Source organism: Triticum aestivum, chromosome 5B, assembly GCF_018294505.1.
Source record: "Triticum aestivum cultivar Chinese Spring chromosome 5B, IWGSC CS RefSeq v2.1, whole genome shotgun sequence".
Lineage (NCBI taxonomy): Eukaryota > Viridiplantae > Streptophyta > Magnoliopsida > Poales > Poaceae > Triticum > Triticum aestivum.
This window is the reverse complement of record NC_057807.1, coordinates 126083800-126107070: the sequence shown is the minus strand read 5'-3', so window position 1 is coordinate 126107070 and position 23271 is coordinate 126083800. Positions and strand designations below refer to the sequence as shown.

Genomic DNA, 23271 nt, shown 5'->3' with positions numbered 1-23271 from the left:
GCTGTTGTGTTTTAGTTCATCATGGAACTCTTATGTAAATAGTTTTCCAGTGATGACTGAATCAGCTATGTACTAGAACCAATGTTACAACAACCATGAACAGACAGGAAGTGCAGATATCCACCAGAAAGGTAATGATCATTTTAACATCTCCAGGAGGAAAACAATCGAGTACACAAGAGTGAATATCCCCGTGTTCCACTACGTTTATCAGAGAGCGGGGATGTGGACATTTTAACGGGTGACATGTTTCCTTCAGCAGTTTATCTAGGAAATGTATTCTCAGTAAAAAAGACAAAAAATTCCTATGTATAGAAAAAAAAACTGTTTGGATGGATCGTAAGTCATACTGTATTCTCTTTGCCATGGATACATTTCAGGAACTTCACACGGGAGTAGATGGGGCACCCAAATTTGGTATCTCAAGATTCCAGGTTTCTTAATATTCATATAGGGGGGTGGAGCTCATGTGTATTTCCCTCTACTCTAGTTCCTTTTCTAGTATCTCCAGACCTGGATCCTAAAAGTTTGGTGCAACAGAAGACTCTGTATATATTGTTCAAGAACTGAATATCCCATGGTACAATGTGCATGGTTACAACTGCAGTACTGAAAATACTGCTACAACAACCATCTTGATGCTACACAGCAAAAAGTTAATTTCATGGATACAGTCAAAATCTGTGCTAGAACAATAATCCAGTACTCCCTCCGTCCGGAAATACTTGTCGGAGAAATGGATGTATCTAGACATATTTTAGTTCTAGATACATCCAGTTTTATGCATTTCTCCGACAAGTATTTCCGGACGGAAGGAGTACTTGTGATAGCCTATTCAACAAGTACATACGTCCAAGATTCTTCACTAAGAAAGCCATTGTCGAGCTGCAAACAATTGTTAGAATTCTTCCTTTCATGGTTACCGACGAATGCTGCTCTCCTTGAGGACCTCCAAGAGGTGCTTCTGGCAGTTCAATGCTGGTCTTGCTTGAAAATTTCAGCAAAACTGACTGGAGGGCCATGCATCACAATAAGGTCAAGGGAATTTCATCCCATTGTTGAAATAATTTCATTTGCCCATGAAGGGAGAGATGCTCGGAATGTGACGGGCAATCCAGTTACCGGATGCACAAATGATAAGCTCTCTGCATGCAACGCATGACCATCACAGTCCACACCGTTCCACTCGATCACTCCTCCGTACTTCACATCACCTCTGATAGGGAACCCAAGATACTGACAGTGCAGACGAATCTGGTGTGTTCGTCCACTTTGAGGATAGGCTCTAACAAAAACCATGTGGTTCTTCACATCAACATTTGAAGTTTGGTCAGCTGCTTTCTCTTGTACTGTAATCGACTCTATATCATCAATATCAACATTAGATGGTTCTCTGTACTGTCCTTGACCATCTGTCCCTAGCACTTCAAATTTTGTGCTCATGTCCCTTACAGAGGAACCCCCTGGCAGTGTTCGGCCAACATCAGCCATAGCGTACACACGCCAAGCACCATGTTTTGATCGCCCATGACCAGAACATATCTTAATCTTTTCCCATGCTGGTGGGTAACCTACGCAAAGAGCTAGATATGTTTTCTTGACTTTGTGCTCAGTAAAGGCCTTCACAAGCTTCGCTGCAACTTTGTTGCATTTGGTGATGACCATGAGACCACTGGTATCACGATCTAGCCTGTTCGAGAGGTGAAGGTTAGGCTTACTTGAAGGATCCCCTGCAGGTCATGGATAAGAATTTTCTTCAGTTACAAATAGGAGATAGCAAGTCAGTAATAGTAGGAACTATTTTTTAGCGAAAAGCTGTAGGGGAGGCCACAACGGTAACGTATTATTCAGACCAGAAGTATTTACAAGAGGATATGCATGTATTATTCAAGCCAACATTTAAAGGGGAGTCACACACTCCTACTACATTCTGTACAAAAGAAGGAAAAATGTCCCTTTTGAATATGAAAGACCAAAAGCCTAAACTATGATTACATCTTAAGGATTTTAGAGTTTATCTGCTTCCAAATATTCCAGGCAGCTATAACAAAGACCTCCACGAAGAAAGGATTGTTGAAGGATGAACTGGCCATAATGACTTCGTTTTCCACCACAAGTTCCAGAAATCTTTGTTGAAGCAACAGTTCCAGAAGAGACGATCCCTGTTCTCAAGCTGGCCATTATTGCAGAGAATGCAACTTTTCACCTTTGAAGCATCTTTAGTATCGAGTCTATCATTCAGAAGTAACCAAGCAAATGCCTTCAGATTAGAAGAACAGTTAGAATTCCAGATCAAGTTTCAGGAAATTGGGGCCTGAATATGGTCAAAGGAAAGCTTATATATTTAGGAAGCATTATATTCATTGAAAGCTCCATGTTGGTTCCTGTATTATTTGGATGGTGAACTCAATACTCAGGTCACAATCTTTTTTTATTTGTGAAGGCTATTTTAACAGCACTGTAATATTTTGAATTCTAACATTATATCAGGAATTAAAATATGGAATGTTTACTTGAAGTCAAAATATACATCACAATAAGTAATGTCCATGTTACTCCTAACATGGCTTAAGTTGCTATCAGAAGTTTGCTCAAAAGAAATATTCCTATCAGGACTTGCTAACTAGTGGGAGAACACATTTGATCATCTCACAATTCCTTTTTCAAGATACGATGGTGTGACTACTATTTCGTGCAAGAATACTAGTGTTATGGCGCTGCTAGAAGGAGGGCGCGAGAGGGCCGGCCGGGGGCCTTTTGCCCACGGCCAGGCAAGAGGGAAGGGATTTCCTTCTTAATTCTTGCTTGATTAGATTGATACATCTCCTCTCTTTATATAGAGAGGTTTACTTGACTCCCAAGCAAGGCTTACTTGACCCCTAAGCAAGCGACCCTTATCTCTGATTAACCCTAAGACTAACGGGCTATACCGCCAGCCCAGGCCCATTACGTACTCTAACACTACACCCCACCTGGACATGCAGCTTGTCCTCGAGCTGCAGCCTAACCAACTTATAACCATGACTCGACGCAACACAAACCTAACACCTAAAAACAAGCCTTTTACATCTCGGATTGTGTTATTACTCTCAACCTGAAATAGACTGGGACGCTTTATTCTGGACGTGCACGTGTACAGCCACCAGCCACCTGGATCCCATGGACACCACCTAGACAAAAGGAGTGCATGTGTATGGCTGTTGGTCTACACTGCACAGGGAAGAGTGGAGTGCTTGTGATGGAGAATGACAAGGAGGGGTGCGCCCCCCAACCGCCGATGTCACAGATTTTGAGGTCACTGCCCGCGGGGAAAACAACATGCCCGCCTCCCGTGGGGGAAACCGCATGCCCAAGATCCCCGACGCAGCAGGACGAGGTCGAGGTCCTTTGCACAACAAAGGGCAACTTGGAGGAGCGGCAGCTGCAGACCATGCATCTCCCGCACACGCCGACGCGCTAGGAGGCCACGCACAGCAGCCTGCAGCCTCACCGCCGCCGACACGTGGCGGGTAGCGATCCAAGACGGAAGCGGTGACGGCGACGGCGGGGACTTGATCTGCTGGATGTGGACGCCCTGGGATGGCGGCGGCGCTGATGGGAACGAGGTCGTCGCAGTCCCGTCGTAGGGCATCCCATACTGGGCGGCGGAGCTAACCGGCGGTGGCTGCTGCAGTTGCAGCGGCTGCCGTGGTGTCGCGCCGGGCACGGCGGCGGCTGCCACTGCAGCCAGGGCTGGGCGATGGTGGCGATGGATGGCAGCTGCAGCGGCCCGGCGAGCGCGGCGAAGGCTGCCTGGTGCGGCGGCTGCCACGGCAGCCACGGCGTCGCGGGGGCGACGTTGGGCGGCGCAGCCGGGTGCGGCCTGTAGGACCCGGCCAAGAACAGGTGGATCTCCTGGACTGCCTGGGTTAGGTCCCGCAGCACCCCGAACACCTCTTCCGGGGTGAGGACGGCGGGGGCGGGCGCGACGGAGGATCCCGGCGCGGACAGGAGCGAGGCGATGGTCGTGGTGGTCGCTGGAGGCGACGAGGTGACCGGCAGCAGAAGAGACGGGCTTGGCGGCGGTGAAGACATGATCGAACCGAAGCTAGCTGATACCAAATTGTTATGGCGCTGCTAGAAGGAGGGCGCGAGAGGGCCGGCCGGGGGCCTTTTGCCCACGGCCAGGCAAGAGGGAAGGGATTTCCTTCTTAATTCTTGCTTGATTAGATTGATACATCTCCTCTCTTTATATAGAGAGGTTTACTTGACTCCCAAGCAAGGCTTACTTGACCCCTAAGCAAGCGACCCTTATCTCTGATTAACCCTAAGACTAACGGGCTATACCGCCAGCCCAGGCCCATTAGGCCCATTACGTACTCTAACCTATGTTTTTAAGGCGGTAAGGCGATCTAAGGCGCTGGGGGGCGCCTTATCGCCTAGGCGACGCCTAAGCGCCTAAGGCGGGCATATTTGTAAGGCGCTGGCGGGGCGCCTTATCGCCTAAGCGTCCAAGGCGGGACGCCTTAAAAACAGAGACTCTAACAACTAGTATGCACAGTTACACATAAAATTTTCAAATGGGAAAATGTGGTCAATCTATCCAATGTGCATTTGATGGAAAATGGTAATTTAATCTACACATATTAGATTGTGCTGGCTTTCTTTGTAGAATCAATTGGTCTGCCAAGTACCCATAGCTTCTTAGAATCCTGTGGAATGACAAAACTCTGAAAACCCTTCTGCTTCTTCATCTGCTCAAGTTCACATTTGTACATGTGTTGCCATATGTAAAATATAGATATATACTACCGCCCCCCCCCCTCCGTCCCTCCGTCCCTCCCTCCCTGATGGGCATCGATGGCCTGGCTGGCCCTGCACTTTAATTTTCATTTTTTGCTTCAGTTTCAGTTTTGGCTTTGTCCTTTCTTGTTTGGCTAGCCTAGGGTGTCTCGGGTACTTTTGCTTTAGTTTTAGTTTCTAATATACAAAACGACTCATATTTAGGTGTGTGTTTATAAACATATATGGGAAATGCTAGATGGCGTAGTTTCTTATTTCATTGTTCAAATCTATTCCCTCCGTCCCATAATATAAGAGCATTTTTTACACTAGTGGGATGGAGGGAGTACATGATAATAGTATTCTTTTTGCAGTTGCATCAGAATAGTATTTTCAGTTGTGACACCATAGACATGCTGATATGATATAGCATCATGCATCATGCCATAATAGCTGAATGGAACATCCACTCCCAAGTTTCAACTTGTGCAATTGACCTTTCCTGTTCCCAGCAACCATTTCATACTTCACAGATTACTCTTATCTGCATTGATTTAGCTTACAAGCTTAGGTTGCATACGTTATGGACTTACAATAACCCTTGCCCTCATCACACATAAATACACAGTTTATCATCACATGACAGTGCATTTCAGTCTCTGAAAGTAAAATGAGACATATCAATTCCTATTTCCAAACTAAGACCATCTGGGAATATCATGAGAACCGACACAAACCAACAAAGTCCACTTACAAATAGGTAACTCATCGGTATCCCGTATCTCTACAAAGTACAAATGCGATGAACCAGGTCCTAACATCCAGAGATATGCTCTTAGGGTATCAAAAACAGAGTTTCTGATTTCCCAGTATGTGAATTTCCAACCATGTTTGCTCCAATATCTAAACTAAACCAGTTAAAGAAGCAGTACTGTGGCATTACTAAATACCTCATGGGTACAAGCTGCAGTGGTACACAAAGCAGAAAGCAACCAAATCTGAACAGCTATTGAAATTACTAGGCCACGAGCATCTGAGGATTTTGTTGTGTCCTTGCGAACTAATGGCGCGATCTGTCTAGAGCTGTTTGAAGTACCTGAGGAGGCGGTGGAGCAAGGGAGCGCGGAGAGGAGGGCCTCGCAGTAGACGCCGGCGGGCTTGTCCACTACGGCGAGCCACTCGTCCTCGAACACGACGGCGGCGGAGGAGTAGGCACCGGAGCGGGCGGAGGCGGTCATGGCGCGCCGGAGCTCCACGTCCTTGGAGACGGCCGGGTAGGGCGGGGACACCGGGCACGGGTACTCCCCGGTCGCGGCCGCCGACATCACCGCGTCCTGGACGCTTGCTCCCGCAGCGGCGACGGCGAGGCGGCGCGCGCGTGGCGGCGTCAGGGCTCGTGGCGGGGAGACGGCCCGAGGCGAGAGCAGAGGGAGGAGGAGGGGCAGTCTCGTCATTTGGTCCGCAGAGGAGACCGATTCCAATTAAAGACACGATACTTGCCTTGTTCGCTTCCCCTCTCCCCCGCGGAAGAAACCCAACCCTAGCCTCCGAGGTCGAGTCTCCGGCGACCCTTCGGCAGCACCGCGAGCCTCTCCTGGAGCTGTCCCGCTGCAAATCGGAAGCGCGAGCGTTGAGGAGGAGGAGGTGTTGGTCGGCGATTTACTGATTTTGGGAAGCGGGGGAGGATGGGGTCGTCGTCCAAGGTGGTGCGGCCGGAGGAGGTGCTGGAGTCGCTGAAGAACGACGGCACCGTCGACGCGCTCCGCATGAAGATCATCGCCCAGCTCAAGGCCGACGTATGCTTCCAGCTCGCTTCTCCCCCACATCCTTCCTCTTTCCAATCCTCTTCTCGCTCCTGCTTGTGAGTTTGCTCTCAGTGGCTAGGCAGCACCGCAGCGGCGAGGTCCCATGTAGTTTGGTCGCTGATGGGAAAGTGGCGGCTGGAGCGGAGAACAATAGAGTCGTCACCATGGCCATGGCTATGGATTTTTTTTCCTTCCGAGCATTTGTACTGCTGGTGTGCGTGAAAATAAAAGGAACTGAAGCTTTAGGTGTTAATTCTGCATTTTGCCACTGCCATAGCACCCTTTCTTTTCATTTGAAAAAGAAATCATTTCTCACTCGGAAGCATATTATGGTTGCAATGTCTTTTTCCCCTCATCATAAGGGAATTTTAGCGTGGCAGGATAAATTCTGAACAATGTAGCTATGTTATAGACATGTGTTTCTCATCACAGTTTCCTTGCATTGCTTTTACCAAGATTGGCTTGATCAATGGAATGGTTTAGTTGGCTTATTGGGACTAAACCTTCTCATATCGGATTTCCATAGGAGGACATGAAGAAAAATACTATGATGATGGTGGAGCAAAGCAAAGTTCTGAAGACTCCTGGAGCTGAGAAAAAGACCAAGAGGGAGCTGTTTGATGCTCTTAGACAAGAATTGGAGTAAGTACTATTGGTTTGTGTATAATTTACTGACGCAATGTGGCATAGAGCAAACATGATATGCTCAATAATAAATTTACAACATATTGTTTGGTTTGAATTTGTTTTTTAGCATATACACAGCTTTCTATGTACAGTATTCCTTCTGGATGCTAAGTAGAAAGAAAGAGAGAACTATTATGTGAATTTGACTTTGACTTTTTGAGCGCACACAATACTCCATGACGACACATTTCCTTATCATATTTTTGCTAACCACTGTTTGTTCTGAAAGTACTGCAGTCATCTAGCTCCCGATAATATGATGTAATAGTAGTGAAATAAGGTTCAGAAAGTGCTCGGTGTAAATTCCTAGTTTTATCATTGCCTAGTGCCTATATTGCCTATGCGTGCCGCCTACTTAATTGAGCGCATAGGGTCAAGGCTCCCAGTTCTGTCATCGCCTAGCGTGTAGGCACACTTAAGCACACGCGTGGTTTTCTTAACCTTGGGAATATACAGGTTAATATTTGGTATTCTGGCACTGCTGGAAGTTTAACTTGCACGTTGTGCATTTTGTTTGGACACAGTTGTAACTTTGCATCTCAGACGATTCGTGCCTTTGGTACTTTACTGCACTTTACCAGCGTTTTGAGTTTTTTTTAGAACTTCGATAGTTTTGTTTTATATCGTCGCCTGAAGCAGAAGAAATAATATATCTAACCTGTAAAGCAGTGCTAACTCATTTGTTCGAATGCAGAACTCCGGTTCTTGAGAAAGCCTCAAAGGCAGTTTGGGAGCTGATACTCGACAATGGTGGACTAGGGAAAGAGATCACTGAGACAGTTGAGAAAGTCTTCTGCCGGCTCAGCGGAATTGATGTGATGCCACCTCCAGCTTCAACATCCGGTGCTCCTCAAGAGAAACAGACAAATATGGCTGTAGAGGAGGGTCAGAAGGATATGGAAATGGATGCCTCTGAACCATCGTCTTCCTCAAGGAAGAGGCCTTTCAGTGACATCAGTGTGAAAGCAGCAGGTGCTATACCAAACGGTGGCGCTACATACCAGCATGACGATCACGAGGACAGGAACTAGGAGATCTGGTATCGTTCTTCCTTTTGTTGTGTTTTTCAGTTATTGCAGGGTAAATTAGCTGTTGTGTTTTCATGGCCAAAAAAGTGTTGAGGTATTGGATATTGATATAGTTCCACAATCTAGGGTTGTACTCCCTCCGTCCGGAAATACTTGTCTTCAAAAGATAAAAAGGGATGTATCTAGACGTATTTTAGTTCGAGATACATCTCTTTTTGTCCATTTTGATGACAAGTATTTTCGGACGGAGGGAGTATGATTTATGCCTGTGGCTTCTTTGTTTATACTACTAGTGAAAAGTTATGTAAGTGGCTGCTATAGGGTGTTTCAACTTTAGAGCCTTAGAGGGGATCTAACTGTGTGTCCTGAATGTAGAACAAATTGGTTGACTACTTCCTGAGAATAAACTTACTCTTGGGTACTTGACACTAAAATATTTGAATTTCATTCTTTGCTTCTTTTGAATTTCTAAGGCGACACTAAAATATTAAATTGCTATTTACAATTTTGTGAAACCATTGAATTGCTATTTAGTAAGTACTTTGATCTAAATGCTCTTATATTTCTTTACGGAGGGAGTACAATTTTGTGAGACTGCTAAGAGCGGAGCCAGGACTAGGCTGAGCGCCTATGATGGCCTTTCCTCAGAAAATAGTTGTTTTTCTTGTTTAATCTACATCTCTATACAAATATAGAAGTTCGAATTGTGATGAGATACTCTAGATCTAAACAATTTAGTTTCGTAACTTGGTCTCTTTGTTACTGCCTCTAGATATAATTCTTGAGTTCATTTTGTATACCTTAAAGTTGTAGGTTTTCTTGCTTAAATAATCTGTAGACTTTACTATGTGTTTGTTCTTGGTGAAATAAAATCGTTCAGGCCATGACATGCATGTTACTGTATTTATTATCTGAAATGGTCAAACGATGTTATGAAGTTTCAAACAAGATTCAGTGATCTACGTACGGACTTGCAGATTCTTTGTGTTGCAATATGTTTGATTTATTAAATGGAGTAATGAAGTTCTTTAATAATAGCTTTTCCTTCCTAATTCACATGTCTACTACCAAGACAAATTAAGCGGAGAGTTATTTCAAAGTAGAAAAAAATACTCTATAGCAAATAGAATTCTTGTATCATTTGTTTCGGTTGTTTTTTTTTCGAGAAAACTTCCAATCTATTCATCTTCAATCATGGCAGTACAATGATCACCAGAAATAATAAAAATTAAATCCAAATCTGAAGACCACCTAGCCACGATTACAAGCACTGAAGCGAGCCGAAGATGTGCCGCTGTTATTGCCCCTTCGTCCCCGGAGCCGGGCAAAACTTGTTGTAGTAGACAGTCGGGAAGTTACCGTGCTAAGGCCTCATAGGACCAGCACAGCAGAACAGCAACCGCCGCTGATGAAGAGTAGCGTAGATCGTAAGGATCCAACCTGAAAACACATGAACGTAGACAAACTATGACCAAATCCGAGCAAATCCATCAAGGATAGATCCGTCAGAGACACACCTCTACACGCCCATCGATGATGCTAGACACACCATCGAGACGGGGCGCTAGATGGGAAAAACATTATTCCATCTTCAAGGAGCCGCGCCATCTTGTCTTCCTGAGCAGGACACAAACTCTAACAAAATATGAAAAAACAACTAGGCGAATTATGGCTAAATAAAAGAATTCTTGCTTTCACGGCCATCAAACATTCCAAGACATCTCTTCAAGACTATCCGACTCAGCTCTGCGTAGGCAGAGCCAGGAACTAGATCCGTATCCCATGATCAGTAATCTTACAATTACACAACCACCAGATCCTTTAGGTTTGTTCGATCTATCGATAATTAAGTTAAGTCAATCCAAAAAGAAAAGGAGGTTCATGGCCAAGGGAAAAGATCTTAGAATCAGAGTTATTTTGGAATGCATCAGTTGTGTTCGAAAAGGTGCCAATGAGGAATCGACGGGGATTTTTAGATACAGTACTCAAAAGAATCGCCACAAGCATGATCACCTACTGCAAACTCCAAATATCGTGGTCGGCGTACCTGGTCCTGAACTGCTTTTAATCTAGAATAAGTGGAATCTTCTCGGCACTCTCCTTCATCTTCTGTGGCCCCCTCCTGCCGGCAAAGGCCGAGATCCACCGCGTCGCCATGACCCTAAGGCCACCGAAAATGAGGCGGACAGACGGCGGCGCCGAGGGGAGGCAGGGAAACCCTACATTTTTCTTTTTCGTGATCTATTTGTTTCGGTTGTTTCATCTTCATTATTCCCTGCAATGTGTCCCCAAACATGCTGGTCTTATCTTGTCAACGGTGGCTCTCGTCCTAGTGGCAAAGTAGTCCGGGTGTATCCTTGACATGTATTCCTCTGTCCCAAACTTTTTGTCTTAGATACGGATGTATCACACTAAAACGTAACTAGATACATTCGTATTTGGACAAATCTAATACAAGAATTTTGAGACGGAGGAAGTACTGTACAATGGTGTTATATTAGGAGTGTCATGTAGCAACATGTACAATAGTGTTATATTAGGAGTGTCACGTAGCATAAATGCTGAGGTGGAGGTGAGAGAAATCATATGGAAAAGCTGTCTTATTTAAGAGATGATCTCTTAGCACAATATATCTCACAATGTTTTTAGGAATAGTAGTTATTGAAGATAAGGCTAAGAGATATATAACCCTATTGTAGACATATTTATTTTGTCATCTCTAAATTTACATGCAAATCTTAAGATAAGATTGTCTTATCAACTCCGTCCAAATCGTGTGAAGAAAATCTCAACTTTGGAAGTCCGGGTGTATCCTCTAACTCAATGTAAATCAGGTGAAGAAAATCAAATCTACTGTTCATGGATGAATAGGATAAAATGTGTGGTGCCTAGCTACACTAGAACAGAACTTACATTTCACATGGATATTTGGAGTGGTGATGTAGGAATTAGTCTAAATAAAGGTTGAGCTCGGATAGTCCACGTATATTATGAAAGGTACAGTAGGTGGTTCGTATCAAACACATTTGCGAAAGGTTTTATTGGGGATTCCAACCTACAACTTTTGATGGCATGAGAGTATAAGGAATGCGCATGTATACACCTTAAACTTTCCAAAATACATAAGAAAAATAAATCACATACAAAAATTATACAGTGCGGTGGCCAGGGAGCGCGTGCGTGGGGGGGGGGGGGGGTCCACCTTCGGCAGCAAGTGGGATGACTACGCCGCGTCAAGCCCCGCCGCCTGCGGCCATACCTCCACCAGCCGCTCCACCTGCGCCACTCACCCAGATCCTCGACGAGAGATACAAAGACATGGTATGTTTCACATGTGGGGGGCCTAGCATTATGTTGGTAACTGCGTAGAGAAGAAAATCTGCTTTACCTGTGGTCTAGAGGGGCAAAATGTCAGCAACTGTTCAGCTTGGGCGCGGCTACACCCTATTGCAACCTTTTTTGACAGCTCTGCTCTTGGTTTAGGATTCTATCATATTGATGCACCTGTGGGCCATGAAGCGAATTGGCTGATTTCAGGAACTGTGGCGAGGTCCATATGGTTAAAGGAGAGATCAACCAGGTAGATCTGATTAAAAATCTTTCTGAGATCTTCTGCAAGCTTAGACAGTGGCCATGGCAAGTCAGAACACTCTTAGAGAAAAACTTATTGGTTAGATTCCCTCCTTGGAAGAATGTTGAAGAACTAATTGAATTCCCTACCTTTGATCTGCCAATTACTGGTGTTTCAGTCTCTGTTGAGAAATGGACTGGTGCAATAGACCCTTTCTCCAAATTGACTGAAGCTTGGGTTGTTGTTGAAGGCCTGTCGTCAAAATGGTGCACGTGGAAGGTATTCTCTCAGATTGCCTCGTGCTTTGGGATCCTGGTAGATGTGGACTGGAATGGGTTGATGAAGAGCTTTTATGAGAAAGTCAAAATCAAGATCGTGTGCAGGAGTCCTGAGAAAATTCCTTTGAACAGATTATGGAAATGAGGAAAAAGCTATACATTCTATCTTTCACTGTTGAAGGTCTTGAACAAGTGGGTGCTGATTATCCTAATGATGATAATGGACCTACTGATATAGATGTGGATGGCTTTAAAAATGATCTTGATGTGGGTGATACTGACAAGGACCGCTTGGAAGATGGTGAGGATGGTTTTGATGAACTGGATCTAGCTAATAGAGCTAGCACCTCTGAAAACCCACCTGCTAGTAAAGGTAAGGAGTGCACCACCTTTCATCCTCCTGCATTGGTGGAAGCTTACTATACTCCTTGCAAAAAACCTGAGGATAATGTGGCGAAAGAAAGTTGTGAGACTGTTGTCATCCTCCCCTTTGCTGAACCTATCAAACTTCTAGATGGGCCTGAGATGAACACACCTGATCCTCAAGCTGAAGCTGATTTTGCTGACACTATTGGCAGTCTTGCAGTTTCTACCCAGAAAATATACTGCTCTGGCCTACTGAGAGATTTTAATAGCTATGGTTCAGATACTGCCACTGAAGCTGGAGATACTGATAGTGAAATGGAGACCTTAAATGAGCCAGTCATGAACTGTCTGAAGATGCTGGAGTTGAGGAACAAGGTCAGAAATGATACTGCTGGTAACAATATCCCTCCCCCCTCCCTTCAAGAAAAACATCTCTGGTAAATGGGGCCCAATTCTCTCTCAAAGGCCTTCAACAAGAGTGCAGAGGAACCAAAATATAATGGAAACAGCTGAAGCATACAAGATGAGGAAGAACCTGGAAATCCCTGCTACTTCCAAAAGTAAGTCCTTTAATAGTGCTTCTTTTGATAATTTAGAGGCTTATGCCTCTGCTGTTTGGTCACTCTGTTCTAGAAGGGAAAAATATTATAAGTAACCTGGTGAGAGATGAAACTGGAAAATGCCTTGAGTTTGCTTCTCAAAACCCTGAAATATCATTGCTTGGTGAGTTAAGTGATATTCGGTGTGAGGGAGTGGAGTTTGTACTCCTGAAAAAGGCAGACCTGAGTCCAACAACCCAGGGGGCACTGCTGGCTCTGTTGTTAGTCTGGTAACTGCTCCTAGACATGGGCTTTTTAGCCTTTAACACCCATTTAAAATTCCACAATAGGTCTCTTTTGGAACATTAGGGGTATGGGGCAAAAAGGAAAATTACAGTGCATGTCTGATATAGTTAATAAATACAAACCAAACTTTTTTGGTTTCCAAGAAATTAAAAGAGAGAATATTTCTGAATCCTTCTTAAAGATACTAGCCGGGTCTACTGATTATATTTGGCATTCTTTGGCTGCTGCTCGTTCTGCCGGTGGGATCCTTGTAGGGGTCAACTCCTGCCCCTTTGAGTGTATTGGTGTTATATAACAAAAATATTGCTTGATTCTTACCTTGAAAAATAAGATTGATGGGTTTTATTGGCATCTAGTAGTAGTATATGGTATAGTTTATGCTGTGGACAAGGTAGATTTTATATCTGAACTACATGAAGTATGTGATGGGTTGTCCTATCCTGTCTTACTGGGGGATGATTTTAACTTGGTCAGAGAAGCCAAGGAGAAATCATCTGGTAATATTAATAACTCTTGGGCCTTCCTGTTTAATGTTTGGATTAATAAATGGGGTCTCATGGAAATCAAGCTGGCCAATAGGGTTTATACCTGGGGTAATAATCAAGACAATCCTATTTTTGCTACCATTGACAGAGTGTTTTCCTCTCCTGATTGGGATGGTCACTTCCCATTAACCACTCTTTGTTCCCTTCCTAGAGTGGGGAGTGACCATGCCCCCATCCTTTGAGACACTGGAACTGGGGGGAGTAAAATGAACAAACCTTTCAAATTTGCAAAATGGTGGCTGAGAAAACCTGGGTTTTCTGACTTAGTCAAACAAGTTTGGGCTACTCCTCCCCTCCTATAAAACTGCCATTGAGACATGGCAGTTTAAAACCAAACTGTTCAAACAAAAAGCTAAAGGGTGGAGCATTAACCTAGAGGCTGCTATGAAGAGAAAAGAAAAGAAAAACTTCCTGCAAGAATTTGATATCCTTGACGTTTTTGCTGAACAAAACAGAGTCTCTACTGAGGATATCCTCAGAATGAATGATACTAAAAAAAGTTGGAGGAAATTTGGAAAAAAGAAGAGACTGCTATGTGGCAGAGATCCAGAGACCGGAAAATACTAGAAGGTGATAGAAACACTGCCTATTTTCATGAAGTGGCTAACCATCGTAGACGGAAAAATCACTTGTCTGTACTAGAGGGCCCTGATGGCCTGGTCCACTGCACAAAAGATATGTTAGAGGTTGCTACTAACTTTTATAAGGATCTCTTTGGTTTTGAACCAAAACCTAATATCCACCTGGGTGATCATTTTTGGTCTGCAGAAGAACTTTTTACAGATGCTGAGAATGACATTCTTGAAAAACCCTTTACAGAGGATGAAATTAGAGAAGCCATTATGGGGTCCTATGCCAATGGTGCCCCTGGCCCTGATGGCTTGTCCTTTCTTCTTTATCAAACCTTCTGGGAGGTGATAAAAAATGATTTCATGGCACTGGTTAGGGATTTTGAATGTGGTACATTAGATATACAAAGACTTAATTACTCTACTGTTACTCTTATCCCAAAAGAACCAGATGCTAGACATATGAAAAAGAATTAGACCCATTTGCTTGAGCAATTGCTCGATGAAGATCTTCAATAATGCTTTGTGTCATAGAGTATCCCCTATTGGGGATAGACTACTATCTCCATGTCAATCTGCTTTTGTTAGGGGCAGATTTATTTTGGTAAGTGTTGTTACTGCTCATGAGGCCATCCATGAGCTTCATAGGTCAGATAAATCTGGGGTGGTCCTCAAGTTGGATTATGGGAAAGCATGCGATAGGGTAAATTGGGACTTTTTGATTGAGATGTTAACATCCAGGGGGTTTGGTCCTAAATGGATAAAATGGATTCTATCCATTATCCAGAATAGTTCTTTCTCTGTTAAGATTAATGATGTGATTGGCCCATATTTTGTGGGTGGTAAAGGTTTGAAACAGGGAGATCCTAGCTCCCCCATACTCTTCAATTTAGTTGCAGATGTCTTCTCCAGAATTTTAGCCAAGGTTGTTTGGGGAGAAATTATCTCGAGGATTATTCCCCACATTATTACCAATAGCTTGATTAGTTTACAATACGCAGATGACACTATTCTTTTTCTAGATCCTGACATTGATCATGCTAAAAACCTCAAATGGTTACTAGCTTGCTTTGAGAACCTTTCTGGGTTGAAAATTAATTATGAAAAATGTGAGCTCGTTCCCATTAATATTGATGAAGCTAGTGCAAAAATACTCTCACAAACCTTCTGTTGCAAAATTGGGAGTTTCCCTCTTAAATACCTAGGGTTCCCATTACACTATCTAAAATTGAGAAGAGAGGACCTCCAACCCATTATTGACAAGATTATTAAAAGAATTTGTGGGTGGAGAGGTGCTTAGCTATGAGGATAAGTTGGTGCTGTTACAAACTTGTATTGCTAGTATTCCAATGTACCTTTATGTCTGTTATTAAATTCCCTAAATGGGCTATTAAGGCAATTACTTCACAAATGGCTCACTTCTTTTGGGGGAATGTGGGTGATGATCATAAATATCATCTAGCAAATTGGGGATTTGTATCCTAGAAAAAAAGCCTTTGGTGGCTTAGGTGTGGTAAACCTACGAGAGTTCAATATGTCCTTGTTAGCCTCCTGGTCTAAACGATTCTTCTTGGGTGGTGACAAAGATTGGAAAACACTAGTTAAACATAAGTACAACACTAACAAGCCCAACCTTCTCTGGTCTAATTCTAATACTGGCTCCCCTTTGGGAAAGGAATCACATGGGCCTTGGCTAGAGCTAGACCTTTCTCTAAATGGAAACTTGGAAATGGCCAAAGTATTAGCTTTTGTCATGATACTTGGGCTGGTGACTTGAGTCTGAAAACCCAATTTTGGGATCTATACAATATCTGCCAACAACAAGAGAGTACTGTAGCTCAGGTGTGGGATGGTGTGGTTCTCAAACTTACTTTTAAGCGATGTGTTGATATGCAATTCCTGAACAGGTGGCATGAATTGCTTCAACTCCTATCTACTAATAAGCCTAGTGATGGAGAGGATCATCTTGTCTCGATACTAGAAGCGTCTGGGATTTACTCTGTTAAGTCCTTTCATAATATGATCAATTGGGGGGGGGGGGGGGGGGGGGGTTCTACCCCCATTTGGAAGAATTTTTGGAAAATTTTAGTACCACATAGGTACTTGGTCTTCATATGGCTAGCCTACCATAACAAGATTCTTACTAGAGATAACCTAGCCAAGAGATGTCCTGTGGATGATAAAACCTGCTTGTTTTGCTGTGAAAACGAGTCTGTGAACCATTTGTTTTTCGAGTGTGTAGTTGCAAAAGAAACCTGGAAAAACGTTGCTGAATCCTTTAACTTCAGATATCCGCATTGGGTGAAAACCCCGTCTGATCTATGGGGTGCTAATAACAAGAAGACTGTTGTTAACATTGCTTGTGTTGCTACCATTTGGAGCATTTGGACTATGCGTAACGATATGTGTTTTCAGGGCGTGTCGTGGGCAAGCATTCGGGTGATTCTGGGGAGAGTGTGTGCTCTGTTGCATCAGTGGAAAATCTTATGCGACAGGGATCAATCGATGCTACTGCGGCGTTGTCTCCTGTTGTTGGACCGACGAAGAAGTGAGCTGGTGCGCATTGCATGGGAGGGACCAAGGATGGTGCAAATAAGGGACTAGATGGACTCATGCTGAAGGCGCACACTGGATGATCTCTCCCTCCTGCGTGAGGATGTCATTCTGTAATAGGACAGACCTTACTTAGATCCCTTGATGCACGCTGGATGTGTTGCCGAATCAATTGCTCTTAGTAGTTGTAGTTTGCATATAGTCTGGCCTGCTACTTTGGTGAGGCTCGAGTGCTATCATTATGTTTTGGTTTGCTATTCTCTGTTTTATGCAATAAAATGGAGAGGGGGGAAAACCCCTTTTGTTTCAAAAAAATACAGTGACAATCAATCGGATAGCATTCACAGATATTTGCACATCATGTGATTGGTGGAAATGTAAAAGAGAAGTTTTAGTGAAAATATAAAATATAAAATATAGAATGCACATTTAAACAAAGAAGATTGTACAATGTAAAAATGGATATAAGTCATTGCACAATAAAAAATGTGGAGACGGTTTAGTAAAAAGCAAGGTTAAGCGCCCCCCATCATAGTGAAGGAAATATGCCGTAGAGGCAGTAATAAATTTGTTATCTATATTTCCTTATATCATGATAAATGTTTATTATTCATGCTAGAATTATATTAACCGGAAACTTGATATATGTGTGGATACAGACAAAACACAGTGTCCCTAGTAAGCCTCTACTAGACTAGCTAATCAAAGATGGTTAAGTTTCCTAACCATAGACATGTGTTGTCATTTGATGAACGTGATCACATCATTAGGAGAATGATGTGATGGACAAGACCCATCCGTTAGCTTAGCATAATGATCGTTAAGTTTTATTGCCATTGCTTTCTTCGTGACATATACATATTCCTTTGACTATGAGATTATGCAACTCCCGGATACCGGAGAAATACCTTGTGTGCTATCAAACGTCACAATGTAACTGGGTGATTATAAAGATGCTATACAGGTATATCTGAAGGTGTTTGTTGGGTTGGCATAGATCGAGATTAGGATTTGTCACTCTGAGTATCGGAGAGGTATTTCTGGGCCCTATCGGTATGCACATCATAACAAGCCTTGTAAAAAATATGACTAATGAGTTAGTTGCGGGATGATGTATTACAGAACGAGTAAAGAGACCTGCCAGTAACGAGATTGAACTAGGTATGAAGATATCGACGATCGAATCTCGGGCAAGTAACATACCGATGACAAAAGGAATTACATATGTTCTCATTGCGGTACGACCGATAAAGATCTTCGTAGAATATGTAGGAACCAATATGAGCATCCAGGTTCCGCTGTTGGTTATTGATTGGAGAGGTGTCTCGGTCATGTCTACATAGTTCTCGAACCCGTAGGGTCCGCACGCTTAACGTTCGATGACAATTTTGTATTATATGAGTTATGTGATTTGGTGACCGAATGTTGTTCGGAGTCCCGGATGAGATCACAGACATGACGAGGAGTCTCCAAATGGTCGATAGGTAAAGATTGATATATATGATGATAGTATTCGGACACCATAAGTGTTCCGGAATGTATCGGGTACATATCGAAGTACCCGGGGGTTACCGGACCCCCCCCCTCCCGGGGAAGATATGGGCCATAGGAGGGGAGCACACCAGCCCACAAGGGGTGGCGCCCCCCTTATGGTAGGATGCCGAATAGGAGAAGGAGGTGGGGGTTCGACCCCCCCTTTCCTTCCTCTTTCCCTCTTCCCTCTTTTCCCCCTCGGGTAAAAGGAAAGGGGGGAGGCCGAATTGGACTAGGGGCTCAAGTAGGATTCCTCCTACTTGGGCGCGCCCTAGGCTGCCTGTCTCCCCCTCCCTCCTTCATATACGTGGGGAGGGGGCGCCTAGAACACACACCAACCATTGTTAGCCATGTGCAGCGCCTCCCCCTCCATAGTTTACGCCTCTGGTCATATTCACGTAGTGCTTAGGTGAAGCCCTGCGCGGATCACTTCATCATCACCTTCACCACGCCGTCGTGCTGACGGAACTCTCCCTCAACACTTTGCTGGATCAAGAGTTCGAGGGACGTCATCGAGCTGAACGTGTTTAGAACTCGGAGGTGTCGTATGTTTGGTGCTTGATCGGTCGGAACGAGAAGAAGTTCCACTACATCAACCGCGTTGTTAAACGCTTCCGCTTTCGGTCTACGAGGGTACATGGACACACACTCTCCCTCTCATTGCTATGCATCTCCTAGATAGATCTTGCTTGAGCGTAGAATTTTTTTGAAATTGCATGCTACGTTTCCCAATAGTGGCATCCGAGACAGGTCTATGCGTAGATAGATATGCACGAGTAGAACACAAAGAGTTGTGGGGAGTGATCATCATACTGCTTACCACCAATGTCTTATTTTTGATTCAGCGGTATTGTTGGATGAAGTGGCCCGGACCAACCTTACATGACCACGTTCATGAGACCGGTTCCACCGACAGACATGCAACTATTTTTGCATAAAGGTGGCTGGCGGGTGTCTGTTTCTCCAACTTTAGTTGAATCAAAGCCGGTCCTTGTTGAAGGTTAAAATAGCAAACTTGATAAATCACCATTGTGGTTTTGATGTGTAGGTAAGAACGGTTCTTACTAGAAGCCCGTAACAGCCACGTAAAACTTGCAACAACAAAGTAGAGGATGTCTAACTTGTTTTTGCACGGCATGTTGTGATGTGATATGGTCAAGACATGATGTGCTATACGTTATTGTATGAGATGATCATGTTTTGTAGAAGTTATCGGCAACTGGCTTGAGCCTTATGGTTGTCGCTTTATTGTATGAAATGCAAAAGCCATGTAATTGCTTTACTTTATCACTATGTGTTAGCGATAGTTGTAGAAGCAATAGTTGGCGAGACGACAACGACGCTACGATGGAGATCAAGGTGTCAAGCCGATGACGATAGAAATCATGACGGTGCTTTGGAGATGGAGATCAAAGGCACTAGATGATGATGGACATATCATGTCACATATTTTGATTGCATGTGATGTTTATCTTTTATGCATCTTATTTTGCTTAGTACGGCGATAGCATTATAAGATGATCCCTCACTAAAAATTTCAAGGTATAAGTGTTCTCCCTGAGTATGCATCGTTGCGACAGATCGTCATGCCAAGACACCACGTGATGATCGGGTGTGATAAGCTCTACGTTCACATACAACGGGTGCAAGACATTTTTGCACATGCGGAATACTCGGGTTAAACTTGACGAGCCTAGCATGTACATGCATGGCCTCGGAACACTGGAGACCGAAAGGTCAAACGTGAATCATATAGTAGATATGATCAACATAGAGATGTTCACCATTGAAAACTACTCCATCGATCTCACGTGATGATCGGACATGGTTTAGTTGATATGGATCATGTGATCATTTAGATGACTCGAGGGATGTCTATCTAAGTGGGAGTTCCTAAGTAATATGATTAACTGAACTTAATTTAGCATGAACTTAGTCCTGATAGTTTTTGCATATCTATGTTGTAGATCAATGGCCCGTGCTACCACTCCCTTGAATTTTAATGCGTTCCTAGAGAAAGCTAAGTTGAAAGATGATGGTAGCAACTACACGGACTGGGTCCGTAACTCGAGGATCATCCTCATTGTTGCACAGAAGAATTATGTCCTTGATGCACCACTAGGTGACATGCCCCCTCCCGCTAATGTAGACGCTTTGAACATCTGGTAGACGTGGTCTGATGACTACTCTATAGTTCAGTGTGCCATGCTTTACGACTTAGAATCGGGAATTCAAAGACGTTTTGAACTTCATGGACCATATGAGATGTTCCAGGAGTTGAAGTTAATATTTCAAGCAAATGCCCGAGTTGAGAGATATGAAGTCTCCAACAAGTTCTATAGCTACAAGATGGAGGAGAACAGTTCTATCAGTGAAAACATACTCAGAGTGTCTGGGTATCATAACCACTTGACTCAGCTGGGAGTTAATCTTCCGGATGATAGTGTTATTGACAGAGTTCTTCAATCACTGCCACCAAGCTACAAAGGCTTCATGATGAACTATAATATGCAAGGGATGGATAAGACAATTCCCAAGCTCTTCGCTATACTCAAAGCTGCGGAGGTAGAAATCAAGAAAGAGCATCAAGTTTTGATGGTTAAGAAGACCACTAGTTTCAAGAAAAAAGGAAAGGGAAAGAAGGGGAACTTCAAGAAGAATGGCAAACAACTTGTCACTCCCGGGAAGAAGCCCAAGTCTGGACCCAAGCCTGAAACTGAGTGCTTCTACTACAAAGGGACTGGTCACTAGAAGCAGAACTGCCCCAAGTATTTGGCGGATAAGAAGGATGACAAAGTGAACAAAGGTATGTTTGATATACATGTTATTGATGTGTACCTTACTAACGCTCGTAGTAGCGCCTAGGTATTTGATACTGGTTCTGTTGCTCATATTTGCAACTCGAAACAGGGGCTACGGATTAAACGAAGATTGGCTAAGGATGAGGTGATGATGCGCATCAGGAATGGTTCCAAAGATGTGATCGCCGTCGGCATGATACCTCTACATCTACCTTCAGGATTAGTTTTAGACCTGAATAATTGTTATTTGGTGCCAGCGTTGAGCGTGAACATTATATCTGGATCTTGTTTGATGCGAGACGGTTATTCATTTAAATTAGAGAATAATGGTTGTTCTATTTATATGAGTAATATCTTTTATGGTCATGCACCCTTGAAGAGTGGTCTATTTTTGTTGAATCTCAATCATGGTGATACACATATTCATAATATTGATGCCAAAAGATGCAAAGTTGATAACGATAGTGCAACATATTTGTGGCACTGCCGTTTAGGTCATATTGGTGTAAAGCGCATGAAGAAACTCTATGCGGATGGACTTTTGGAATCACTTGATTATGAATCATTTGATGCTTGCGAACCATGCCTCATGGGCAAGATGACTAAAACTCCGTTCTCTGGAACAATGGAGCGAGCTACTTACTTATTGGAAATAATACATACCAATGTGTGCGGTCTAATGAGTGTTGAGGCTCGCGACGGGTATTGTTATTTTCTGACCTTCACAGATGATTTGAGCAGATATGGGTATATCTACTTAATGAAACACAAGTCTGAAACATTTGAAAAGTGCAAACAATTTCAGAGTGAAGTGGAGAATCATCGTAACAAGAAAATAAAGTTTCTACGATCTGATTGCGGAGGCGAATATTTGAGTTATGAGTTTGGCTTTCATGGTGAAGGGGAAAATATGCGGTTGTGCCCGTTTCAGTATGTTGCTTGGATACTCTTCTTGTTTTCCCAATGGATTGCCAAACAGATCACTACATCAATAAAGCGGTGTCCTGTTTTGGTAAACTTGAAGTGTGGCACAGACCTGGGCAAAACAAGGAGAGAATGCTGGTGCGTGCCATAATCTGTGGTATTGCTTTGGTTCTGCATAGTCTAGTGGTGAGAAGGTCCAGTCACCTGCCAGGGATGGGGCGGTCATGGTCAGTGCCAGTTTATATCTTGAATGGTCGCCACACGATTCCTGGCTTGGTTGGTAATGAGGATGACCCCCCCTCCTATGAATGCCACACCACACCCATATGAGATGTCGTTCCTATTTGTAGCGCATTAGTGGCAACTTGAACACCAACAGTGGATTCAGCAGCAGGTGGATGAAGCTTGGGCCCAGGGGATCCCACAGGCCACAACAACAACATCAACAGATGCAGGACAATGGTTGGGGGGTCTGGCCTGTTGTGCCGCCACCATACAGGGGTTTTAGTTTTAGAACCTACTTTCAGTACACCGGCCCCTCTCTGATGGATGGTGTGGAGCATGACAGCAACTTCTCGGATGATCTGCATGATGAATGGTCAGTGTACTTAGATATTTCAGAGGCGGCCGATAACTTTGTTAGAGGCGTCGTGACCCCAGGTTTACAGTTCGTCCGTGCTACTGGCTCTGTGAGATCGATGGTCGTCGACCCTTTTGCTGCTCTGCTCGACACCTTTGGCTCAATTTATGCCAATATTTGGACTCCTAGAATCTGCAATGACATCTCTCAGCACAGCTCTTCTGCTGCCTTTCAGTTCCCTATCAATCCACTCACCTTGTTTGCAGCGGTGGGACATGTTATGGCTTATACCGGGAACCAATGCTGCAAGGGGATCATGATGGAGGAGCGCTTTTTGACTAGACTTCCCAAATCTCTTTTCGAGAACAATGAGACCTGCACTATTTGCATTTCTGTTGAGCCAACAGGGTTGATGTAACTCTCAT

At 43.8% G+C, this 23271-nt stretch overlaps 2 protein-coding genes across 4 annotated transcripts; one reads left to right on the top strand and one right to left on the bottom strand.

The window, feature by feature from the left end:
• Positions 1-527: 527 nt before the first annotated feature.
• Positions 528-6240, bottom strand: LOC123110762 (RNA pseudouridine synthase 1). The gene is made up of 2 exons (XM_044531369.1): positions 5858-6240; positions 528-1730 (listed from the first exon to the last, which is right to left on the bottom strand). Exons 1-2 carry the CDS (start codon positions 6213-6215, stop codon positions 1048-1050), a joined length of 1041 nt encoding a protein of 346 aa, XP_044387304.1. The 5' UTR covers positions 6216-6240; the 3' UTR covers positions 528-1047.
• LOC123110763 (uncharacterized) lies at positions 6238-17358 on the top strand. 3 transcript variants are annotated; one of them, XR_006453698.1, is made up of 6 exons: positions 6238-6557; positions 7093-7208; positions 7948-8292; positions 11765-11861; positions 12031-13056; positions 16871-17358. XR_006453698.1 is itself a non-coding variant. In XM_044531370.1 (4 exons), the coding sequence occupies exons 1-3, from the start codon at positions 6447-6449 to the stop codon at positions 8282-8284; spliced, it is 564 nt and encodes a 187-aa protein (XP_044387305.1). In that variant the 5' UTR covers positions 6243-6446; the 3' UTR covers positions 8285-8292; positions 16871-17358. The 3 variants fall into 3 exon arrangements, 1 of the variants encoding a protein (XP_044387305.1); XR_006453697.1 differs by having other exon boundaries at positions 11765-13056; XM_044531370.1 differs by lacking the exons at positions 11765-11861; positions 12031-13056 and having other exon boundaries at positions 6243-6557.
• Positions 17359-23271: the final 5913 nt, after the last annotated feature.